We start from the raw sequence: 18,691 nt of genomic DNA on the forward strand, positions 1-18,691 counted from the left end.
TGTCTGTGTGCACATGTTTGTTTGTCCTCTGTGTCTCTGTGGTGGACTTGCGACTTCTCCAGGGTGCAGCCCGCCTATCACACAATGTTCGACAGGCACCAGCTCCCCTGCGACTCTGCACAGGACAAGACCGTATAGACAATGGATGTGTTTCTTTTTGTATTTGAGAAAGGGCGGCAATCGTTTGCTTCATCGTTTGTAGCTCTGCCTTGTGTCTAGTGGATATTGTGCTGTAACAAAACTACAAGCCTCATTATGCAGGCATGGTGCTCTGTGGAAAGGATTTGATCCCGTTCAGTCTTCCCCAGACTCCATTTTAAAAAAATAGCTTTGACAATGACGAGCACAATCTGTGAAATGAAATATTAAGTTCAATATAATGCAACAAAAAAGTAATTGTTCCTACAAATACAAAAGTCATCATATAAGTATGCATTTTTTTGTGAATACATCAAAGTTCTAAATTTAAGTCATAAATTGATGAAAATTGATGATTCCTTGCTCTGAGACTACAAACCATATCTTTAAAATGGGCTCCAATTAATAAGAGAGGTGATAGGACCATGGTTGTCCATGTTTTTGATGTGAAAGAAAAGGGGGGAAGGAACAGCTCACCAATAATTTATCCTCCATAGAATTGGAGAAAACTCTGGTCATGTTTACATTAATTTGCAAACGGTAAATGTTAGTGCAAAGGTATGTGTTGGTATGTTAAAACAGAAGCATGGGAGAGTGAAAACCGGCATTTAGTCGTTCCTGTCTGTAGCAAATTAGGACAATGCCTGCCCTCTACTACAACATTTCCCTTGGAAAAAAAAAACAAAAATGGTTACAGGTAAAAGCAAACTCTAAGTAGTCCATCCATTTTGAGCCTCTCCATTAGATGTCAATATCTTATTAAAAGTATGAAAAGAAAATCAGCCATCAGACGGAATGGAATTTTTGCATTAGTGCCGAGCCGTAAAGAGAAGACCCATTATGGGGTTCAGATAAAATTGTTGATTTTTTTTCTCTTTTTTTTCCCTTTTTATGACCTTGTGATTCCATTAGGCAACGCAGTTCTCTCCCTACCTCCTGTCCTCAACTTCTAAAAGTCATCAAAGCCCAGATACAGAGTGCCAATGTGAACTGAAACAATGTAAAAGAAATATTCTAGAAATAAAAAGCTTTTGTCTGTAAAATTTCACCACACGTCTGCGATTTGGTGCACTGCAGCACGGAGTCTTGGTAGAAATAACAAAACACTATCAAAAGGGCAAACCAAAGAGTGCTGGCCGGCCTAGTTATATTCATGCCCTCACCTCATATTGATCAAGTCACATCAAAGGGCCAGCACATCTCTAATGCAGCTTGGCCTGCTCTCTAAAGAGCTTTCTCCACTTTGATGAGGGATGATGGTATTGATAGCACTGTCACAATGCAAAAGTACATCTTCTTGTTTTTTCCCCACATCACTGCAGAATAAAGCGCTGCATGCCTTTCACTTGGGGAGCAAAAAACCCTGTGTATTTACATAAATGCAATCCACAGAGCAGAGTTCTATTCAGCGGCCTGTAAAGATGCTCGTTCTCATTAGCACCTGGCTGGTCTCAATGCTCATCTATTGTAGGAAGACTCAATGGGCTTTTCAGACTTGTCTCTTATGATTAGATTCTACCTACTTAGAGGTGCGCTGGCCAAGCTATTGTGAGAAATAAATAAAACACCACCTTTTAGTGATCATAAATGAGATTTGGCTTTGTGTAAAAGGAGCTAATAGAGATGATGGCATGTCTGCACACAAATGTTGAGCTTTCTAAATTCTGCATTGAATATAATATGTTATAAAGCAGCCAGTGTTTGACTAGAGTTCTCTAATGTGTTTTTCCTTCAGCTAATATCTCAGTATTTTGATCCTTTTTTTTTTTGTTTTGTTTTTTTTCCTCCTGTCAGAGAAGCGCCGTCGAAACATGGAGCTCATCCCTTTGACGGCGCGGATGGTCATGACTCATCTGGTGAACCATCTTGGCCACCATCCCCTCAGCGGTGGCCCGGCTCTCCTTCACAGCCTTGTGAGCGAAAACCATGACAACCCGTATGTGGAGTCATCCGAGCTGTCTTCTGAGGTCTTTAAAAGCCCCAACCTGCAGCTGTTCGTCTTCAACGACAGCACACTGGTGTCCTACCTTCAGATCCCAGCCGAGGCGCCCACCGCAGGTCAACCCCCGCACCCTTCCTCCCAAGTTCGCATCATCGTCCGAGACATTTCAGGAAAGTACTCTTGGGATGGAACAATTCTGTACTGCACTGCGCAGGACGACCCTGATGTGGCTGCTTTCCATCCAGCCGACCCGCCTCTTTCAAAAACCTCCAATACACACGGCAGAAATCAGCCAACCTCGCCTCTGAAAGGACATTACAAAACTCCCTGCTCCGTCTCAGACTCCTTCTCTAACTTCAGTGAAGAGGACGAGGTCGATGTGCTGGATAAGCTTTTGGAGGACCTTGGCCACAGCAGCCCAGAATGCCTCCCTCAGCCACGACTCCAGCTCAATCAGCCAGCCCCGTCACCTCATGGCATGAACCTGGAACAAGAGAACGCTATACTGGGGGCCATTCTCCGTCAGACTCAGCAAGAGGAGGAGCAAGTCAGGAAGTGGGATGCTGATGTAAGCTTCCGGGCTGCCTGCCAGAGGGAACCCTCCCACCAGGAACCAAAAGCTCCTTTCTATTTCTGCAGACTGCTTCTTAATGATCTGGGCATGAACTCATGGGATCGCAGGTATTATCAAATGAAACCGGCTACAGTTATACGTAGAGATGTGCCAATGAATCAGACGGAGGTCAATCAGTCAGACCAACTGTTTTTCTGTAGGGACAGTTTGATTAGGATTAGGATAATTGGGAGTTTTTAGAACTAGTCAGTAGTGTCCTAAACTTTATTTACAATTATGCTGGCTGAGGCGCTGTCGGGTGCTGAAGTAATGTTTGCACATCGTCCCTCAGGGTTTCTCAGTGAGAATATGTTCGCTTCAGTTGTTTTAATGGCTTCATGTCCTACTTATGGACGCCTCTTTTACACACTGAATGATGTTATAGTTATGTTTTTATAAAGATGTTTCCAAAGGATTCACTTGTGAAGCACAGCTGTAGTAACTCAGCTGTTGGCTTGTTAGTTAAAGAGAGAGTAAAACTAAAGCCATATTGGTGTCTGCTGGGTCTTAATCTCGTCTCCGCAGGATAAAGGTGCCCAGCTGTTTTCATCAGCTTCTACAAAGCCACATCTTTCCAGTGCTGCCCCGTAAATTAAAAGCTTACACCTCTTAATAGTGATGGTGCAACAGGCACACAGCAAATAGGAGATTGTATTTTGCACCTGTGCCTTTTTTTTTTGGTTTGATAACTAAATCAGCACCTGAACTTTCTCCTGAAACCTATTTGCATACAGTCAGTGCTTGTTGGTTGTTGGTAACTTGATAGATAGATGAATTGTGAGTTTTCTCTATTAAAAAAACTCACCTTGAATCTTTTTTTATTTTTTTTTCAAACAGAAAAAGCTTCTACTTGCTGAAGAAAAACTCTAAACTTCTAAGAGAGCTGAAGAACTTGGATTCCAGGCAGTGGTAAGTTGTTTTTTATTTGCTGTCTACAGCAGAAATTAGATTAAATTACGCTAGGTTTTGCTTGAGATACCAGTGAAAACAATTGTCTGTAATTTAGTGCCCTTTTTGTCTATCATCAAACTCCCGCTGCAGCTTTCTGCAATACCTGTTTTAGCCTGAGTGAAAGCAGCATAATATTGCCCCCCTGTTTGTAACACCATTATTTTCCTCATGCAAGCCCCAACTAACCACAACTCTGAAAATCTCTTACCATCTCTCTTGTGTCTCTTCTCCCAGTCAATATAAACTTCCCTCACTGCCGATGACAAGAGTGTATTGAAGAAAATCCACAGAATTGAAGCTTATTTTCGCCGATGTACCAGATTGTTAGGACAATAACAGTTTGTGCACAAGCATGCAAAGTGCCCCAAAACCTAGCGTAGAGCAATGCACTGCCATGGCAACAGGGGAAATGGACGGGCAGAGTTTGCTGCAGTTCTTTCAAAAATCAAGTGAAAAGAGGAGAAATTTTGTAGAAATTTGGCAAATGTTGTTTTTTCTTCTTTTCTTTTTTAGTTTTGTTTAGTTTATCAATTTGACTACGGGATATTTTCTGACCTCTAATTTTCTCTACTTTTTATGTTGTTCTGTAGCCGAGAGACACACAAAATTGCTGTGTTCTACATCAGAGAAGGCCAGGAAGACAAGTGCTCCATCTTGTCGAACTACGCAGGCAGTCAGGCCTATGAAGACTTTGTATCTGGACTGGGATGGGAGGTGGGAAGACCTACAGTCCTTTTTTTCTTTTTTTTCTTTTTTTACAGTGAATTGTCTATACTCCAGTTTGTTGTGAAGCTTTGATGTGCTGATAAAAAATTTTTGCGGATTCAAATTTTTCCTAAAATGTAACTGTGAAAAGGATTTTTCTTTGGCCTCCTGCCATGAGTGGTTATTAAGAGGCAACTTAACACCATGTATTAGAGCATTCACTGTAATACTGGGTTTTAATAATACTTTAAACAACTTTGAAATAATTATGGAGCTTAGTATCTGCTATTAGCAATTCGATCTGGCAGAATTTCGAAAAGAGGATGTTGTATATCAAACAGCAAAGGGGAACCCCAGGGAATCAAACACAGCAACTTTAGGCAGATTCCCAAAATGGGTTCCTGAATGGTTTCTTCATAAGAAGTGAACTTTGCAGAACCTTTTTATTTATGTAGGCATTTTCTTGTCATAGTGGTAAATCTAAACAGAGCAGTTCATGTCAGATATTCCCACTTTGCCAGTCAATGCTGTATGCAGGAAACATGGAAAATTAAAATAAAAAAAAACTAATAAAATAAAAGTAAATACAGCTCTCTGCCGACTGCACAAGGTGATTAAAGACAGGGAGCTCAAATTAACAGCATTGTTCTTAAAGTGTTTCATAACACAGAAAATGACTGCCTTGGGTATGTGACTTCAAATGTTCTCCTAGCTGGGGGCTTTAATTAATGGTTTAATCATGGGTCGTAATCTCAGGTAATGAAATGAAGAAGAACCTTCATACTATTGAAGGTGCTCTGAAAAATGTTTGATTAAAAATTACCATGTAGGTTAATGACTTGCTCAACACGTTTATACAGAGACGTGATCTGTAGTTGGATGGTTCCTGCCTGTTGGTAGAAGGAAGTGTGCATCCTGGAGTTTGTACAACTTTTCTGAACCGACCTATTTTCACGAGAAGTGTAACGTTTTTATTGTCCTTTAAAACTTTCCTGAGTTACTTAGAAACCTTAAAGACCTGACTTTAACATTAAAATTTCACCACAGAAAATATTTTTCTGAGATAAAAATAATAACTGTATAGATACATTTCAGCTTAACTTTATGCCTTTTGACTCCAGTCACCTGAAAAAAGTTGCTGTCAGCTTCAACCGGCAGCAGTCAGAATGGCGTGTTTGCTGGTTGGAGAAAGACCAGATATTTAAGTTTCCAATCAGTGCTGATCAAACTGAAAACCATCTGATTCTCCTCACAAGCCCTTTTTCACTACATCTCTGCTGAACCTAAAAGAATATCTCCAGACTACAGTAAATTATACACTCTGCTGTATTCCTCAGGTGGACCTGGCCACACACTGCGGTTTTATGGGAGGACTCCAAAGGAATGGCAGCACAGGTCTAACAGCTCCCTATTACGGTTCCTCCACTGTAGAAGTCATATTCCATGTATCCACGCGGATGCCGTCTGATTCTGATGACTGTCTCACCAAAAAGGTAAAAAATAAATCTTGTTAGCTCATCTAACACCCTGTAGAAATGTGGACTATCATCTTCTTTAAAAGGTTTTACATACCTGAGTGCATAAAGACACTTGTGTAAAGCTTCTTTATACATTAGATGCGGTGAAATGGCTCCACAGTCATGCCTGCCCAGAGCCGTGTGTTGTGTAGCCTCCACTTCTGTGTTAAGCTGTGATCAGGAGGTGTGACTCCAAAGTACGGGCATTGATTAGTGACCCTGGTCAGGAAGGCCTGAGGAGTAGAGAATCGCAGGCGCGTGAGTGAAGAGAGGGCATGTGCCGCTGTGGTAATGACTGTGATTCTGCCAGCCCCTGCCCCCCTCCCTGCGCGCTGTGACCAGGGCCTGGATTCAGCCATTAGCTCTCCCTGCTAGGGCAGGCGCCGGCCGGATGCCGGCAGGATCCTTTTATCCAATTCCTGCTGCCGCCACAGGAGCAATCGATTGGGTTCTGCTGTGGGATTCTAAGCTCTAGTGCAGCGGTAGCAGTTAGCACAGAGAAATGAGCCGCAAGGCCCCTGCCCGCACTGCCAATCTTCTCATACAGTACCCTGCTGGGAAGGGAAATTCATCAGGCTCTCCTCATATCCAACCACAATACCACTCTCAGACTTTCTCCCTCTTGTGTTTTTTTTTTTAAATGGTACACTACTCAGTAGAGTTTGAAGGAAGAGTTTCTCCTGTCCTCACCAAAGTGAGGCGCTGGAGGTGCCATCCCATCACCATACATTTCACCAGAAACTTCTGTAATTGCTCTGGCTCACCTTGCTCAGATCCCCACACCAACCACAAGTCTGACAAAAAAAATTGGCAGACTGGCTGTTGGTGCAAATGCTTTAAAAAATGACAGGAGGGAGAAGAAGAATTGGAATGAGAAACAGGCTTTGTCTCTGTCCAAGTAGGATGTTTCTCTGTCAATTTAAAAATAACACTTAGTCCAGCAGTCACCCACTTTACTGGCTGTAACCATAGAAGCATACCATGGGGAGATACGGGTGGGGTAGCTCTGGCTGAGCAGATTTGTCTTTTTGAAGATGATAGAAGGGGGGGCAGACAATCCTGAAAAGGAAAAAAAAAAAGAAGAGAACCACAAATTCCTGAATCCAATTGTGGGTTTTAGTGCAGTGCAGTGCAGGCTGCAGCAGTAGCAGCTGGCTTCAGTAATGGGGTTATGGAAACGACCTGCAGGGTTGGGGTCAGGCCATGTAGTTCTTATGTGCATGTGTGTGAAAGGGAGCGAGATAGACGGGTGCCTTAGCTATCACACTCACCCCCCCCAGGCACTACAGCTTAACTAGGCTGCTGCAGGTTGTTTTTATAAGGAGCCTCTTTTGTTCTGGAGTCCTCTGGTTTTCTGTTTCCATGTGTGTGAAGCCCAGTGGTTGGATGGGAGGTCAAAGAGGGATAATTGGACAAGAGCCTTTGACTCGAATCACATTTTATTAAAGAAGTCTCAAACATTTGGATGTGATTAACAGAGGGGTAAATAGATTTGTGCAGAAGATGATTTACTAGAGCATAAGCATCCTCATTAAACTTGTCATTCAGCTCATCCAAATGCTAATATCTTAACCCAAATTAACATCCCAGTGTTAATTGTCTCCTGCAAATGCATATTCAACATTTTCTCTGAAATTGTCCCAGTGACTGACCCGGCTGGTACCTGCTGATCCTTGGACAGACAGACTGAACTGCCGAGCTTCAGTAATCAGCATGCCGTGGATTTGTTTAAGATTACCGTATTACCATAATTAAGGGCTTATAATAGAATGTGCTAATTGCATTTTTTGTTGGCAAGGGCATGTTTCTTAATGGCTCATTAGGCCAACAGTACATTGGCAGATGTTTTCTTCTGAGTGGAGGCTCACTTCTCAGTGTCCTCGATAGAAATCGGAAGGGGGAATCGGAAAGGGTGCTTGGTCACCGGATTAGCAGCTGACTCAAACTTTTTCACATTTTGTCACCTATGTCCAATAACATTATTGTATTTCATCGGGATTTTGTTTAAGATAGACCAATACTAAGAAGTGCTGTCAAGTGAAAGGTACAGAATATGTGATTTTCACATTTTTTTATCCATGGAAGACCGAAGTTGAAACTCTGTAGGCTCTAAAAGGTTCTCTTTGAGTATTTCTGTGAGAGGCTCAACTGTGACAAAATCAATTTTTACCAGTTAGAGAGTATTCCCACGGCATGATACGACCACCACCATGTTCGACGATGGAGTTTGAAAGATTGGGTTATTATTGTGCACTCCTCCAGAGTTACATGGACTCTTCTTGCCCAGACTCAGGTTAGGTAGACTGTCAGGTATACATTTGTTATTTTTGGCTAATGCCCTTTGAGATGCTCAGAGCTTTGAGTAATGTTTTATAACTTAACCCAGTGTTCAACTTCTCCATAATTTTCTCTGAAATGAAATGACACTCAAGTGGATTTGATGGAAGGAAGGTTGGTTCCATTTGATTTTATTTAGAGGCATTGGAGTAAAGGGTTCAGTGTTTTATTTGTTAAAAATGTCCTAAACCTTGTATTCTTTTCCTTTCACTTCACATGTATGCACTGTCTTATGTGGGCCTGTAACATGAAATTCAGATAAAGATTTTGACATTTGCGATTGTAATGTGACAAAACATGTAATAATTCAAGGGGTGGGAATACTGTGGCAAAGTGCCGTAGTTAATATTAACCTGAAAGAGAAGATGATGCGACTTTGTTCACCTGTATGCCTTCAGAAAAGGGGGGGACCTGTTTACCTTTTATAAACTACTGTCAACCTATTTCCTGTCATTTAAGAGTGTCTTCTTGTCCTGCCCAGTTTCATTTGTGTTTATGAATAGAGTGGAAATGGGAAGCAATTTAAGCTCTGATGGGGAAGGTTAATTGGATTTGAATTACTTTGGTTTTAAAAAGTGCAATTTTGTCTATTTTGTGTTTGCTATTTGAATTTGTAATGAAAAATCTATAAAAAGGGGCAAATCCAGGACCTCAACCCCAGTGTTTATTTTTATTTTTTTAACAAACTTTGTGATTTCTCTTACACCTGCTGATTGCAGCGATAAAAGATGGTTTCACTTTTTTTTTGGGACACCTTTCAAGTAAATATTCTTTATTAATAATATTCTTATTGCCTTGTTTTTTTCCTCCTCAGCTCTAGTTTTCTCTCCTGGTCTCTAGACGTAATACAAGACGGATTAGCAAAACAGTCTTTTGCAATAATCCGCCTAAATTTGTCGTCTTTCCTTCATCACCGTAACAGTGGAAATAACATGCACTACCAAGGCTCTTGATTAGAATGATTTTTGTGTTTATTTGGCAGCTGCGTCACTTGGGCAACGATGAGGTGCACATCGTGTGGTCCGAGCACACCAGGGACTACCGTTGTGGCATCATCCCAACTGACTTTGGAGACGTGCTCATTATCATCTACCCAATGAGGAATCACATGTATTTCATCCAGATCATTAAGAAGCCTCAGGTAAATATTTATAGACGTTGTAACGTAATTGTAAATCTTTTTTTTCTCCTGTGGTAGAGCTTTTTAATCGTCACTTTAAGGCACCGGAGTCGAGGGCTCAAGTCCGGTGACCGTGCATCGTTGGTCCAAACCCCGTGAATTACATGACTGAATTACGTCCTCAGCATTCGTTCAAGTTCCACAAAGTCGTGCTAATTATACAATTATTTGACTCAGGTGTGCTGAGACAGAGACGCAGCTTAAAATTGCAGAACACGGCACTTCAGTGAGTGGTGGTCGTGTCATGCTGTGAGTGGAGTTTGAAACCAGTGTTATAGAGAGCAATTTAAGGACGGCATCATGTTAAACTGCAGGATTCAATTTTTGTCAGAGTAAATTTAAATTCAGTCAAATAATCACACTTTAAGAGAGAATTGCTTTTAACAGAATCAGTATAACCATAGACCCTCCATCTGGCTGTAATTGGTTGTTTTTGACTGGGAGTGGGGTAGGAGAAGGACCACAGGGGAGCAAACTCAATTTTTATTTTATTTTTTATTTGTTTGGGCTTGTCACATATTATAATAAAAAGAACATAGTGATAGTTGTAGCAAATATAAATAAAATCATTTATAAAAGTTACCTACTGCAGCTTTGAGTTGTTACAATCCTCATTTAACTTATGTTGAGGCTTTTTACTCGTCTATACCAATAAAATGTGTAATACTTCTTTGGAAAGCATGTACACTAACACTTATGCGTTGGTGTAAATGTTTCATATAAAAAGGGAGAAACACTACAATTGGTGAATTAAAAGCTTTTTTTTTTGTCCCCCTGGAATTCCAGAACAGTCTCTGCTGCTCTAACACAAGTTTATCTGGGTTTTACAAAGCAGTTATAATATAAAACACTTTAAGCTGTGAAACTTAGTGTTATCTTCCTTAACTTAATTCATTCCTATCGGACTTTCAAAGAGCAGAAATGGGGCTGAGCAGACTTCATCACTCAGGCAGGCAGAGAGCAGCAGGGATCATGACAGGTTCTTTTTAACTGTTCACTCACTGAAAGTGTCTGCAAAGATACACTGACACTTAGATTGTGGGGGAAAACCCCACATTTCTCCATTCAAATCTAGAAATGAACACATTCTATAATATATGTCCAATTATGCAATTTTCCAAACCACTGACTGGTTTGTCATGTGATCTGGACTGTCAAGGGTTTGAGAGAGTGTTATAGTCTGGTTATTATGGTACTTTTATTTTTTTTTTCAGTGAAAGTCACATATTTAGTCTGTGATTAGTTGGCTCATTTAGCCTCTTCAAATAAAATTGATGAATAGAAATGATTAATCCACAATAAGCAAATTCCCAAAAAGCTGTGATTCTAAATACTGTTTTTGAACATTTAGATGGTGGAGGCAGTAAAAACCTACTGGTATCCTGGTAAACACCCTGCCGTATTTAGTTGAGAGAAGGTTTTGCTTTTCCACATGCTGGTTCGCAGTTGAAGCTTTCTGAGACACTTAATGGAAAGATCCATCATCAAACATCCAAACGTCCCCTCCTGTGACCAGCCAAATTGTACACCATAAACTCTACAACTGTGTTCAGACAGCACGGTGCTGTTTTAGTATATTGTCTCTGTTTATGTGGTAATGCAATATCTTCCCTGTATTTCCTGTTCTTTTTTTTTTCTTGTGAATTTTTAAAAGATGTTTCTGCTTTCTGTTTTCTGTCTGAAGGCTTTCAGTCCTCTTCTCCTCCAGCAGTGCATTATTACCCACACTGTGGGTATGTGCTCTCAGAGGTGGTTACTGCCCTTTGTTGGTTAGCTTTCATCTTGGTTACTTTGCAGTGCTGTACTCGATGTGTGGCCTCACAGAGGGCAGTGAAATGTCTAAACTCGTAAAGCCACTGATGACGACTTTTAGATGGTAAAAAATGTCTATTTACACTCTTTTTGCATTAATTTTTTTTAAAATCCTTAACATATTTGTGGGATTTTATGAATAAAAGAAATTAATGATTGGATCTAAAATAAATCTTTTTTTTTTCTTTTTTTGAGCAACATCTCCATAAAAAAAGTTTTTTAATTCAACTGGACTCTTAAAGTGTCTGAGCTGCCAAGGAGCTGCCAAGTTGAACCTTTCAGGAACCCTTTGACATTCGCGTCAACTTCCAGGTCAATGACTATTGAGCTCTGGTGATTAAGGGCCCCTTCCAATATGCATGAACAGACGCGTGTACAACCCCCGCACACACACGCACACACACTCAGGCTGTTGCTAAAATTCATATTGCTCCTTTTGTATTTGTCCAGCAGCTCAATATGAGGGCATTGTATAGCATTGATTGTCATTTTAATTTCATTTACCTAACATTGATTCGCATTAGATATGTGTAGTTGTCATGCAAAGTTAGGAAAAATTCAATTTCAACTTGAACCCTTTGCCCTAAACAGATGGAGCAAGCGTTTGGAAGAAATATCCATGAAGATTTTTAATCCAAGAATCTCCTGCAGTGCTGCGAAAAAGGACTTGCTCCATAACAGATTTGTTTAAAATTTAGGTTTTTTGTTGGGGTTTTTTCACACTCATTGTTTCAAATTATATTATTTAATATGTAGGTAAATGCACACACTGTTCTAGCTGTACCTGAAAAACTAATCGCCCACCTGCTAAAATAATTATCTGACAGTAACGCACATTTTTTATATGACTAGCCACACCCCAACCTGTTTACTGCCAGAGCAGAAGAGCAAAGAAACCCGTTAAACAGAACCTGTGTGATCACACAGAGTAGACATGTGTTGGTCTGAGATGGGTTACAAAGATATTTTGAAGGCATTGGGTCTCCAGTGAATCACATTGAATCTAAGCACTGGACAGCATTAGTATGTTCTGAAGCAAACCATGAAGTCAATCTCTGATAGCCTAAACAATAAAAAAACGATAGGAACATAGTGGTCCAGTCAAAGTCCAAACTTGAAACTAATTATGACATTACAATTAATGGCTCATTCAAGACAATTCTGCAAAAAAACATATTTAAAAGTCTGACAAAATTCCTTCACAATGGCATAAAAGACTAATTATGAGTTAGCCTGAACACTGGATGGCAGTTATTGCTGTCAGAGGTGGCGTGACCTGTTATTAGGTATAAGAGGCAATTAGTTTGGTAAATTGGAAGCTTTAATTGGTTTGGATAGATTTTTTTGTTTGTTTGTTTTACAAAAATAAAAGACATTTTTGGTCAGTTTATTTTTTTTTCATCGTGTAACAAAAAATCACTGTGCAAATAATCATTGGACTCAAATTATTATTTTTTTCTTCTTTTCATTCTTTTGTATTTGTTTTTTTTCTCTCTGAAACTCTTTAGGTTCCTTTCTTTGGACCTCTGTTTAATGGCGCCATCGTCACCGGGTTGCTGTTGCCAAGTTTGGTACGAGCCACTTGTATCAATGCCAGCAGAGCTGTCAAGTCCCGGCTGACTCTCTACCAGAGCTTGTATCCTTTACACCTCCACCGTGTCTTCTTCACTATCTCATGTAACAACAGATCATCACTTGAATGCTTTAATGTTAAAAAAAAAAAAAAGACCAGCAATTGAGGTAAAACTTTCCAAAGCTTCAGTTTATAGTGAAACTAAAACCCCTTCTAGATAAATTCATTGAGACATGTGGAGTGCATGTCGTGTTAGCCAGTGTACACAGCTGAGTGCTGACAACGATCTTTATGAGCTGCCTTATTTACATATAACTATTAGGTTGGGCTGTTTCGCAAGCCTGGAGCAAAATGGGAGGTTTGTAGAGGTGTTTTGGGTTGGAGCAGAGATAATGTGTCATCATCTATCACTACCATTATATGGACGAAAAAAAGAGCCAAAATAAAAGCGCCATGAGCAAATACATGTAAGTGCATTCAGACACACACGCCTGCGTCCCTCCACCCATCCAACAGTGTGCCGTTAAGAGCCTGACTCCAGCTGTAGTTGTCAGTTGGTTTAAAGAGAGTGTAATTACCAGTGGAGATAAATTAGCATGTGAATACCGGCAGCATGGCGTTGTTGGGGGTGCGGGGTGAGATGGGGGCAGAATCGGGATGGCCCCTTGAGGGAGAAACCCGATCTCCTCTAACGCCCCTGCTCCTCCTCGGACTACATGTACAGCACCTTCTCACCGCAGCGCCTCCGTCCCACTGGTAGTTGCTATAGAAACCTCCCCAAAGGAGTGTTCAGTTTGGAAGGAAGTCTTGTATTTGTGTTTTCAGGTGCCACGTACTTGTTGTTTTTAAAACTTTCCTTTCGTCATACTCATGCATCAACCACCGTCTGTCCCAAATCAAGCTGCGACACACGCCGCGTTGCCTGTGTGTAAGTATGCATCCGTCTGTGTGCATTTCACAATGCATCGCCCCCCCCAACCCAGTATCAGGCTGTGTCTGTGTGTCCCCTGGGGCATCCTGAGTGACAGATGTCTGTTACCCAACGCCAAGTGAATTAGACCAGTGTGACTGTCTGTGCCAGAGCTGAGGGGGAACAGAGGTGGTGGGGCCACTGTCGGCCTGTGTGAGCCTTAGGGAGGTTGCGGTATGGGGGTGGTGGGAGTCGATGGAGAGAGGGGCGAGTAACAGGCCTGTGTTGAGTCGCACAGCTTCACCTGGCATTCCTTAGCAGAGGAGCAATAAGCACAATGCCGCGATCTATGGGAGGAGATAAGCGCTGCCTCTGGAGGTCTGGCACTGATAGGCAGCCAGACCTCACACTGTCCAAGAGGAGATGAATAAGTGAGCCAGGCAAAGCACACTGCCAATATCTGTAGGTCTGATGTTTGTATGTTGAATGAGAGTTCTTGTCAGGATAGTGACAGTGAAATGGCAACATCTGCAATGTTTTGTTAAAGCTATATATTAACAAATTTTCGGGTAGTTGAGGTTCTTTCATGTGTTGATTGTTCAGCAGTGGCAGTAGGAACTGGAGATGCCGTTTCAACTTTTTGCTTTGAGTCGTGTTCAACACTGGATGTACATGTTCAACGTTGGATGTGCATTGCTCCGGTTTTATTTCCCCATTTATCGCATTGTTTCGTTTTGCTTCTTTAGATATGCAGATTGTTATCTTTAACAAGTCAGAGCAACAACTTGTGTTTTTTTTTTCCCTGAAGGATGTGTGTGTGTTTTCCTTTTTCTGTGCAAGAAGAAAATCCTCATCTTTAGTTTACCTCTCCACAATGCCTTAACAATCCACAGCCTGCTCTCTGCCTGTGAGGCCACTCTCCAAGGTAATTAGAGAATATTTCTTCAAAGAGGAGCTATATGACCCCTGTGTGTCCAGATAAAAGGCCAGTGTGGCTCAGCAGCCCCCTCTCTCGCTCCGTCACAAGGCTCAAGAGGACTCCAGCAGTCCGCTGCAACGCTCCCAGAATCTCTCAAGCTAATAAGATTTGATATTAAAAAATGTCCACCAGCAACATTGCAGGAAAATACACACGGACGGGCAACAATGTTTTTCAGTAGGATACCACCTCGTAATATCTTTCCCCATTATGTCCTGTTTCCATCCATCTCCCCTTTTCCTCTGTCCTGCTGATTTGTTAAATCTGACCTGCTCAATCCACTTTTTCATGAGCTCCACAACTGTTAGTTGTACTTTTGTTGCACATTTTGTCTCAACTTCCTCTGTCAGGACACGGCATCGGCCTCAAACTAATAAGAATCTTATCACAAGCCTTTTACAAACAGCTCATCATGGATAATTTATTATTTATGTATGTCTGATAGAAAATGCAACTGGTCTGGCTTTGTGGTCAGAGCATCCCATCTGCAGCTTGTCTATCCTTCACAGCGGCTTTGTCAACACCGGTGACCACAAAATGTTTTTATTTTTTTTTTTTTAAACCACAGTTTTTTATTGAGTAATTTCTGCACGTGTGTATGCTGGGTTCCTACACAGTCCTGAAAGGGTTGGAAAAGCATATTATTTGCTTTCAGCGTTTTTAAGGTCTGAATCAGTAGGGAAAGAGTTACAACCACTTCCAGAATATTTCACTTGAGAAGCGGCTCTGATGAAAATCAGCACCTCTAAAACTAAGACCCCAGTCTTGAGCTGGAAAAGGGTAAAGTGCCATTTCCAGGTCGAGGACAAAGTGCTGCCCTAATTGGATGAGTTTAAATATCTCAGGGTTTTGATACTGAGAAGAGACCCAGATAAGGACCCAGGCCACTCTGGAGGGACTACGTTTCTGAACTTGAAATGGCTTGGGATTTCGCCGGAGGAACTGGCACAAGTGACTGGGGAGAATGAAGTCTGGACTCCTCTGCTTAGGCTGCTGACCCCGGAAGATGGATGGCTGAACCACTGAGTGCTATGTGCAAAGCCCCTAGAGTTACATTATCTTTTTCTTTTGTTTAACTTAAAACAAAAACAGTAAACTAGTCAGGTTTCCTGTCAAAAACAATCAATGGATCTCTTTCATCAACATTTCTGATATGGTGGAAAAGGTCCTAACAATGTTGAACCATGTCTTTTTTTTATTTAATTTTTTTTAAACCAATATATTTCTAAATTAACAGTTAAACGCTGTGACTTATAGCATTACATGTTTTAAATCCACATATGGCCACATTCCAATGAAATAGAATATAATGGAAAAGTTATTCAAAGCAGAAACTACACCTTATTGACTAGATTTGTTAAATCCAAAGGAATATAAATCTATTTTAAGCATTTCTTTCTGTTGAGCTCATTTTCTTGGAAATTTGGCATATTTAAAAACAATAGATGATTTTTTTTTTATAAGCAAAAATGCCAGCTTACTGAAAAGTAAGCCTGTTTGCTGTGTCACATGTCCTGTTCATACACCCAATGCTTCTCGGGACAGTACATGAAATATAATGCGATGTGGGATGGAGGCGATCATCTGATATATTAAGTAAGGTCTGGTTACTTCAGTATTCATATTAAGTCTCTCGCCTTCCTCTTAGCAATACTCCACAAATTGTTTTTGGAGTTTAGGTCATGTCAATTTGCAAGTCAATGAAGCGCAGTGATAAAATGGACATCAAAGCAGGTATTCGCACTTTTGTTATTGTGGACCAGAGAAAACTCCCACTGGAAAATGAAATGACTGTCTGCTCGACCATTGTGAGCAGAAGGAAGCATGAGGTGCTCTAAAAACTAATGATAGACAGCAGCACTGACTCTGGACTTGAAGAAACAGCTCCTGCAGATGGCATGGCTCACCCGATCCTCTCTGACTGTAGAAGCGTCACACTCGACCTCAGTCCTGTCTGTATGTGCTCCCTCTTGAAGCCCTGATACCAATGGCATTCAACACCTTGTTAATTTCTCAAAAAAAAAAAAAAAAAATCTTAAATGGTTTTTGCTTCACAATTCTCCCAAGGCTGTGGCTAATATTGCATCTTATTCTACTACACCTTCTCCATTTTTTTCAGCCAAAATATACCCATCGTATCATTATAGAGCTAAGTTTGTTTCATTTGAAAGCAGACAGTCACAGGATGGCCTCCCGGTCCAATTCCATTTACTGTGTATGAAGGTCATTCTTGCTGTCACTATAGAGTAATCTCCTCATCCAGAGGGTGGGATTCATTTCTTTCTTTGACAAGCACTTGAGTTTGATGCTCCGTCCGTCACTTTTTGTGATAGGGCCATTGTTAAAGATAAAAATGGATCTGTGTGTGTGCGTGTGTGTGTGTCAACGTGTGTGTTTGTGAGATGGCAAGTTACTAATAGGTGAGACAATGCAAAACTGACCTTGATTCAGAGACATATCCTCCCTACCGGACAGAATCAATAGCTTTTGCACACTGCTCTCCGTCCCCATCCTCTGTTCTGACACACAAGTAAACACACACACACACACACACGCAGATCCATCTCCAGGCAGCGATCAATAACCATAATCTGTTTCTGCCCATCGCCAGTCATGCGAGCCAGGCTTTTAGGTGGTGTGTGTGAGGGTGTGTGTGTGTAGCAGAGAGAAGAAGGTTTGATTCTTTCGTTGGAACCCAGAAAGCTGCTGAAGTCTGTCATGTTCCCCCCAACAGGCTCACATTAACATATCTGGACATAATTTCAAAGCATTTAAAGTGAAAACATAAAGGATACAATATCCTGTGTACACGCCTTTGTGTGTTGATGCTTCATCCCCAGACTCCCATTGTAATTATTAGTGACACATTCTCACAGCCCTTCCTCCAAGTTATTGTCCCACTCTCTGCCCTGTCTCTGTCTGACCACAAGATTTTTATTTTTTTTTTCTTTTGTATACTGTAAAACTCTTCACCTAGCAGAGATGAAAGTGCTCCCATATGCATGATGGGGTGTCATGAATAGGATCTGCCATGTTAGTGTTGTCTCACATGAATTATTTAGCATTGCTGATAGGTCTAATTTGCCAGCTGTTGTGCCATAACTGTCAGCAGCCTCATAGATAATACTCAGCAGTCTGGATCGCCGTGGTACACGGTGCTTGACTGGGCACAGTGAGACGCCATGCAAGTCATTATATACAGGATTCATGTGAGTGTAACTTGCCAACTTCCTGTTTATAGGAAACGAAGCTCACTACCAGGAAGTTGCTTTAAAATGTAACTAAATTTCATCACCTGAACTTTACGGAGGGAGTTTATTAAAACTGAGTTATTGCTGAATGAGTGTGTGGGTAGGGCACCTGTTTGGACTTGGCAAGTTTTTTTTGGGCGGTGGCTGGCATTGGCTTTGATGGGGTGGCTGGGAGTTTATGCATTATTTGGAGGGCTACTAAAAGGGGAGGGGTTTCTCTCCCCCTCTGAATGTTTTAACCTAATCCCATTATCAGTGTAGCGCACTGCCTCCCATCTCTTCCCCTCCTTATCCCTGCCCCCTCCCACCTCTCTCTCCAGCTGACCAGCTGTTCCTGCCGGGACTCACGACAATGTCCGATGTGTTCAGATCACTGAGTAAGCCCCCACCCCACACACACACACACTCACGCACACACACACACACACACTTCTTCCAATGCACACACAGATGAACAGAGTGCAGACCATGCACAACCAAAGCAATTGCCAAGCCCATTGCTGGAGCGTAGAAAGGCCTAGAAGGAGGAGGGCGTTAGGGTTGGGGGGTAGCTTTGGGTGTATGGAGGGGGGCAAGCGCAGGCCTGTCAAACCAAGAGCTCTGACTCAGGAGGCAGCCCAGCTCGGATGGCATATGGCGTCTAGCTTCATACAACATGCAAAAGTATTCTCGCCCTTCGTCCCCTCTCATCTACTCCCCCTCTCCCTGTCTCCCACTCCCGCTGCTAATGCAAAATGACTCATAGCATTACTCCTTTTTTTTTTTTTTTACCCCTCCTCCCCT

General features: G+C 41.5%; 1 protein-coding gene across 7 annotated transcripts in view; it reads left to right on the top strand.

The window, feature by feature from the left end:
• ralgapa2 (Ral GTPase activating protein catalytic subunit alpha 2) overlaps positions 1-18,691 on the top strand; it is a 108,162-nt gene that overhangs the window by 62,911 nt on the left and 26,560 nt on the right. For all 7 annotated transcript variants that reach the window (XM_017302569.1, XM_008399567.2, XM_008399570.2 and 4 more), the window contains 6 exons: positions 1,933-2,761; positions 3,531-3,602; positions 4,235-4,358; positions 5,687-5,842; positions 9,186-9,344; positions 12,704-12,831. In XM_017302569.1, the coding sequence (XP_017158058.1) occupies positions 1,933-2,761; positions 3,531-3,602; positions 4,235-4,358; positions 5,687-5,842; positions 9,186-9,344; positions 12,704-12,831 (1,468 nt within the window). The remainder of the gene's footprint in view (positions 1-1,932; positions 2,762-3,530; positions 3,603-4,234; positions 4,359-5,686; positions 5,843-9,185; positions 9,345-12,703; positions 12,832-18,691) is intronic.

This window comes from Poecilia reticulata, linkage group LG22 (genome assembly GCF_000633615.1).
Source record: "Poecilia reticulata strain Guanapo linkage group LG22, Guppy_female_1.0+MT, whole genome shotgun sequence".
NCBI classification, from domain to species: domain Eukaryota; kingdom Metazoa; phylum Chordata; class Actinopteri; order Cyprinodontiformes; family Poeciliidae; genus Poecilia; species Poecilia reticulata.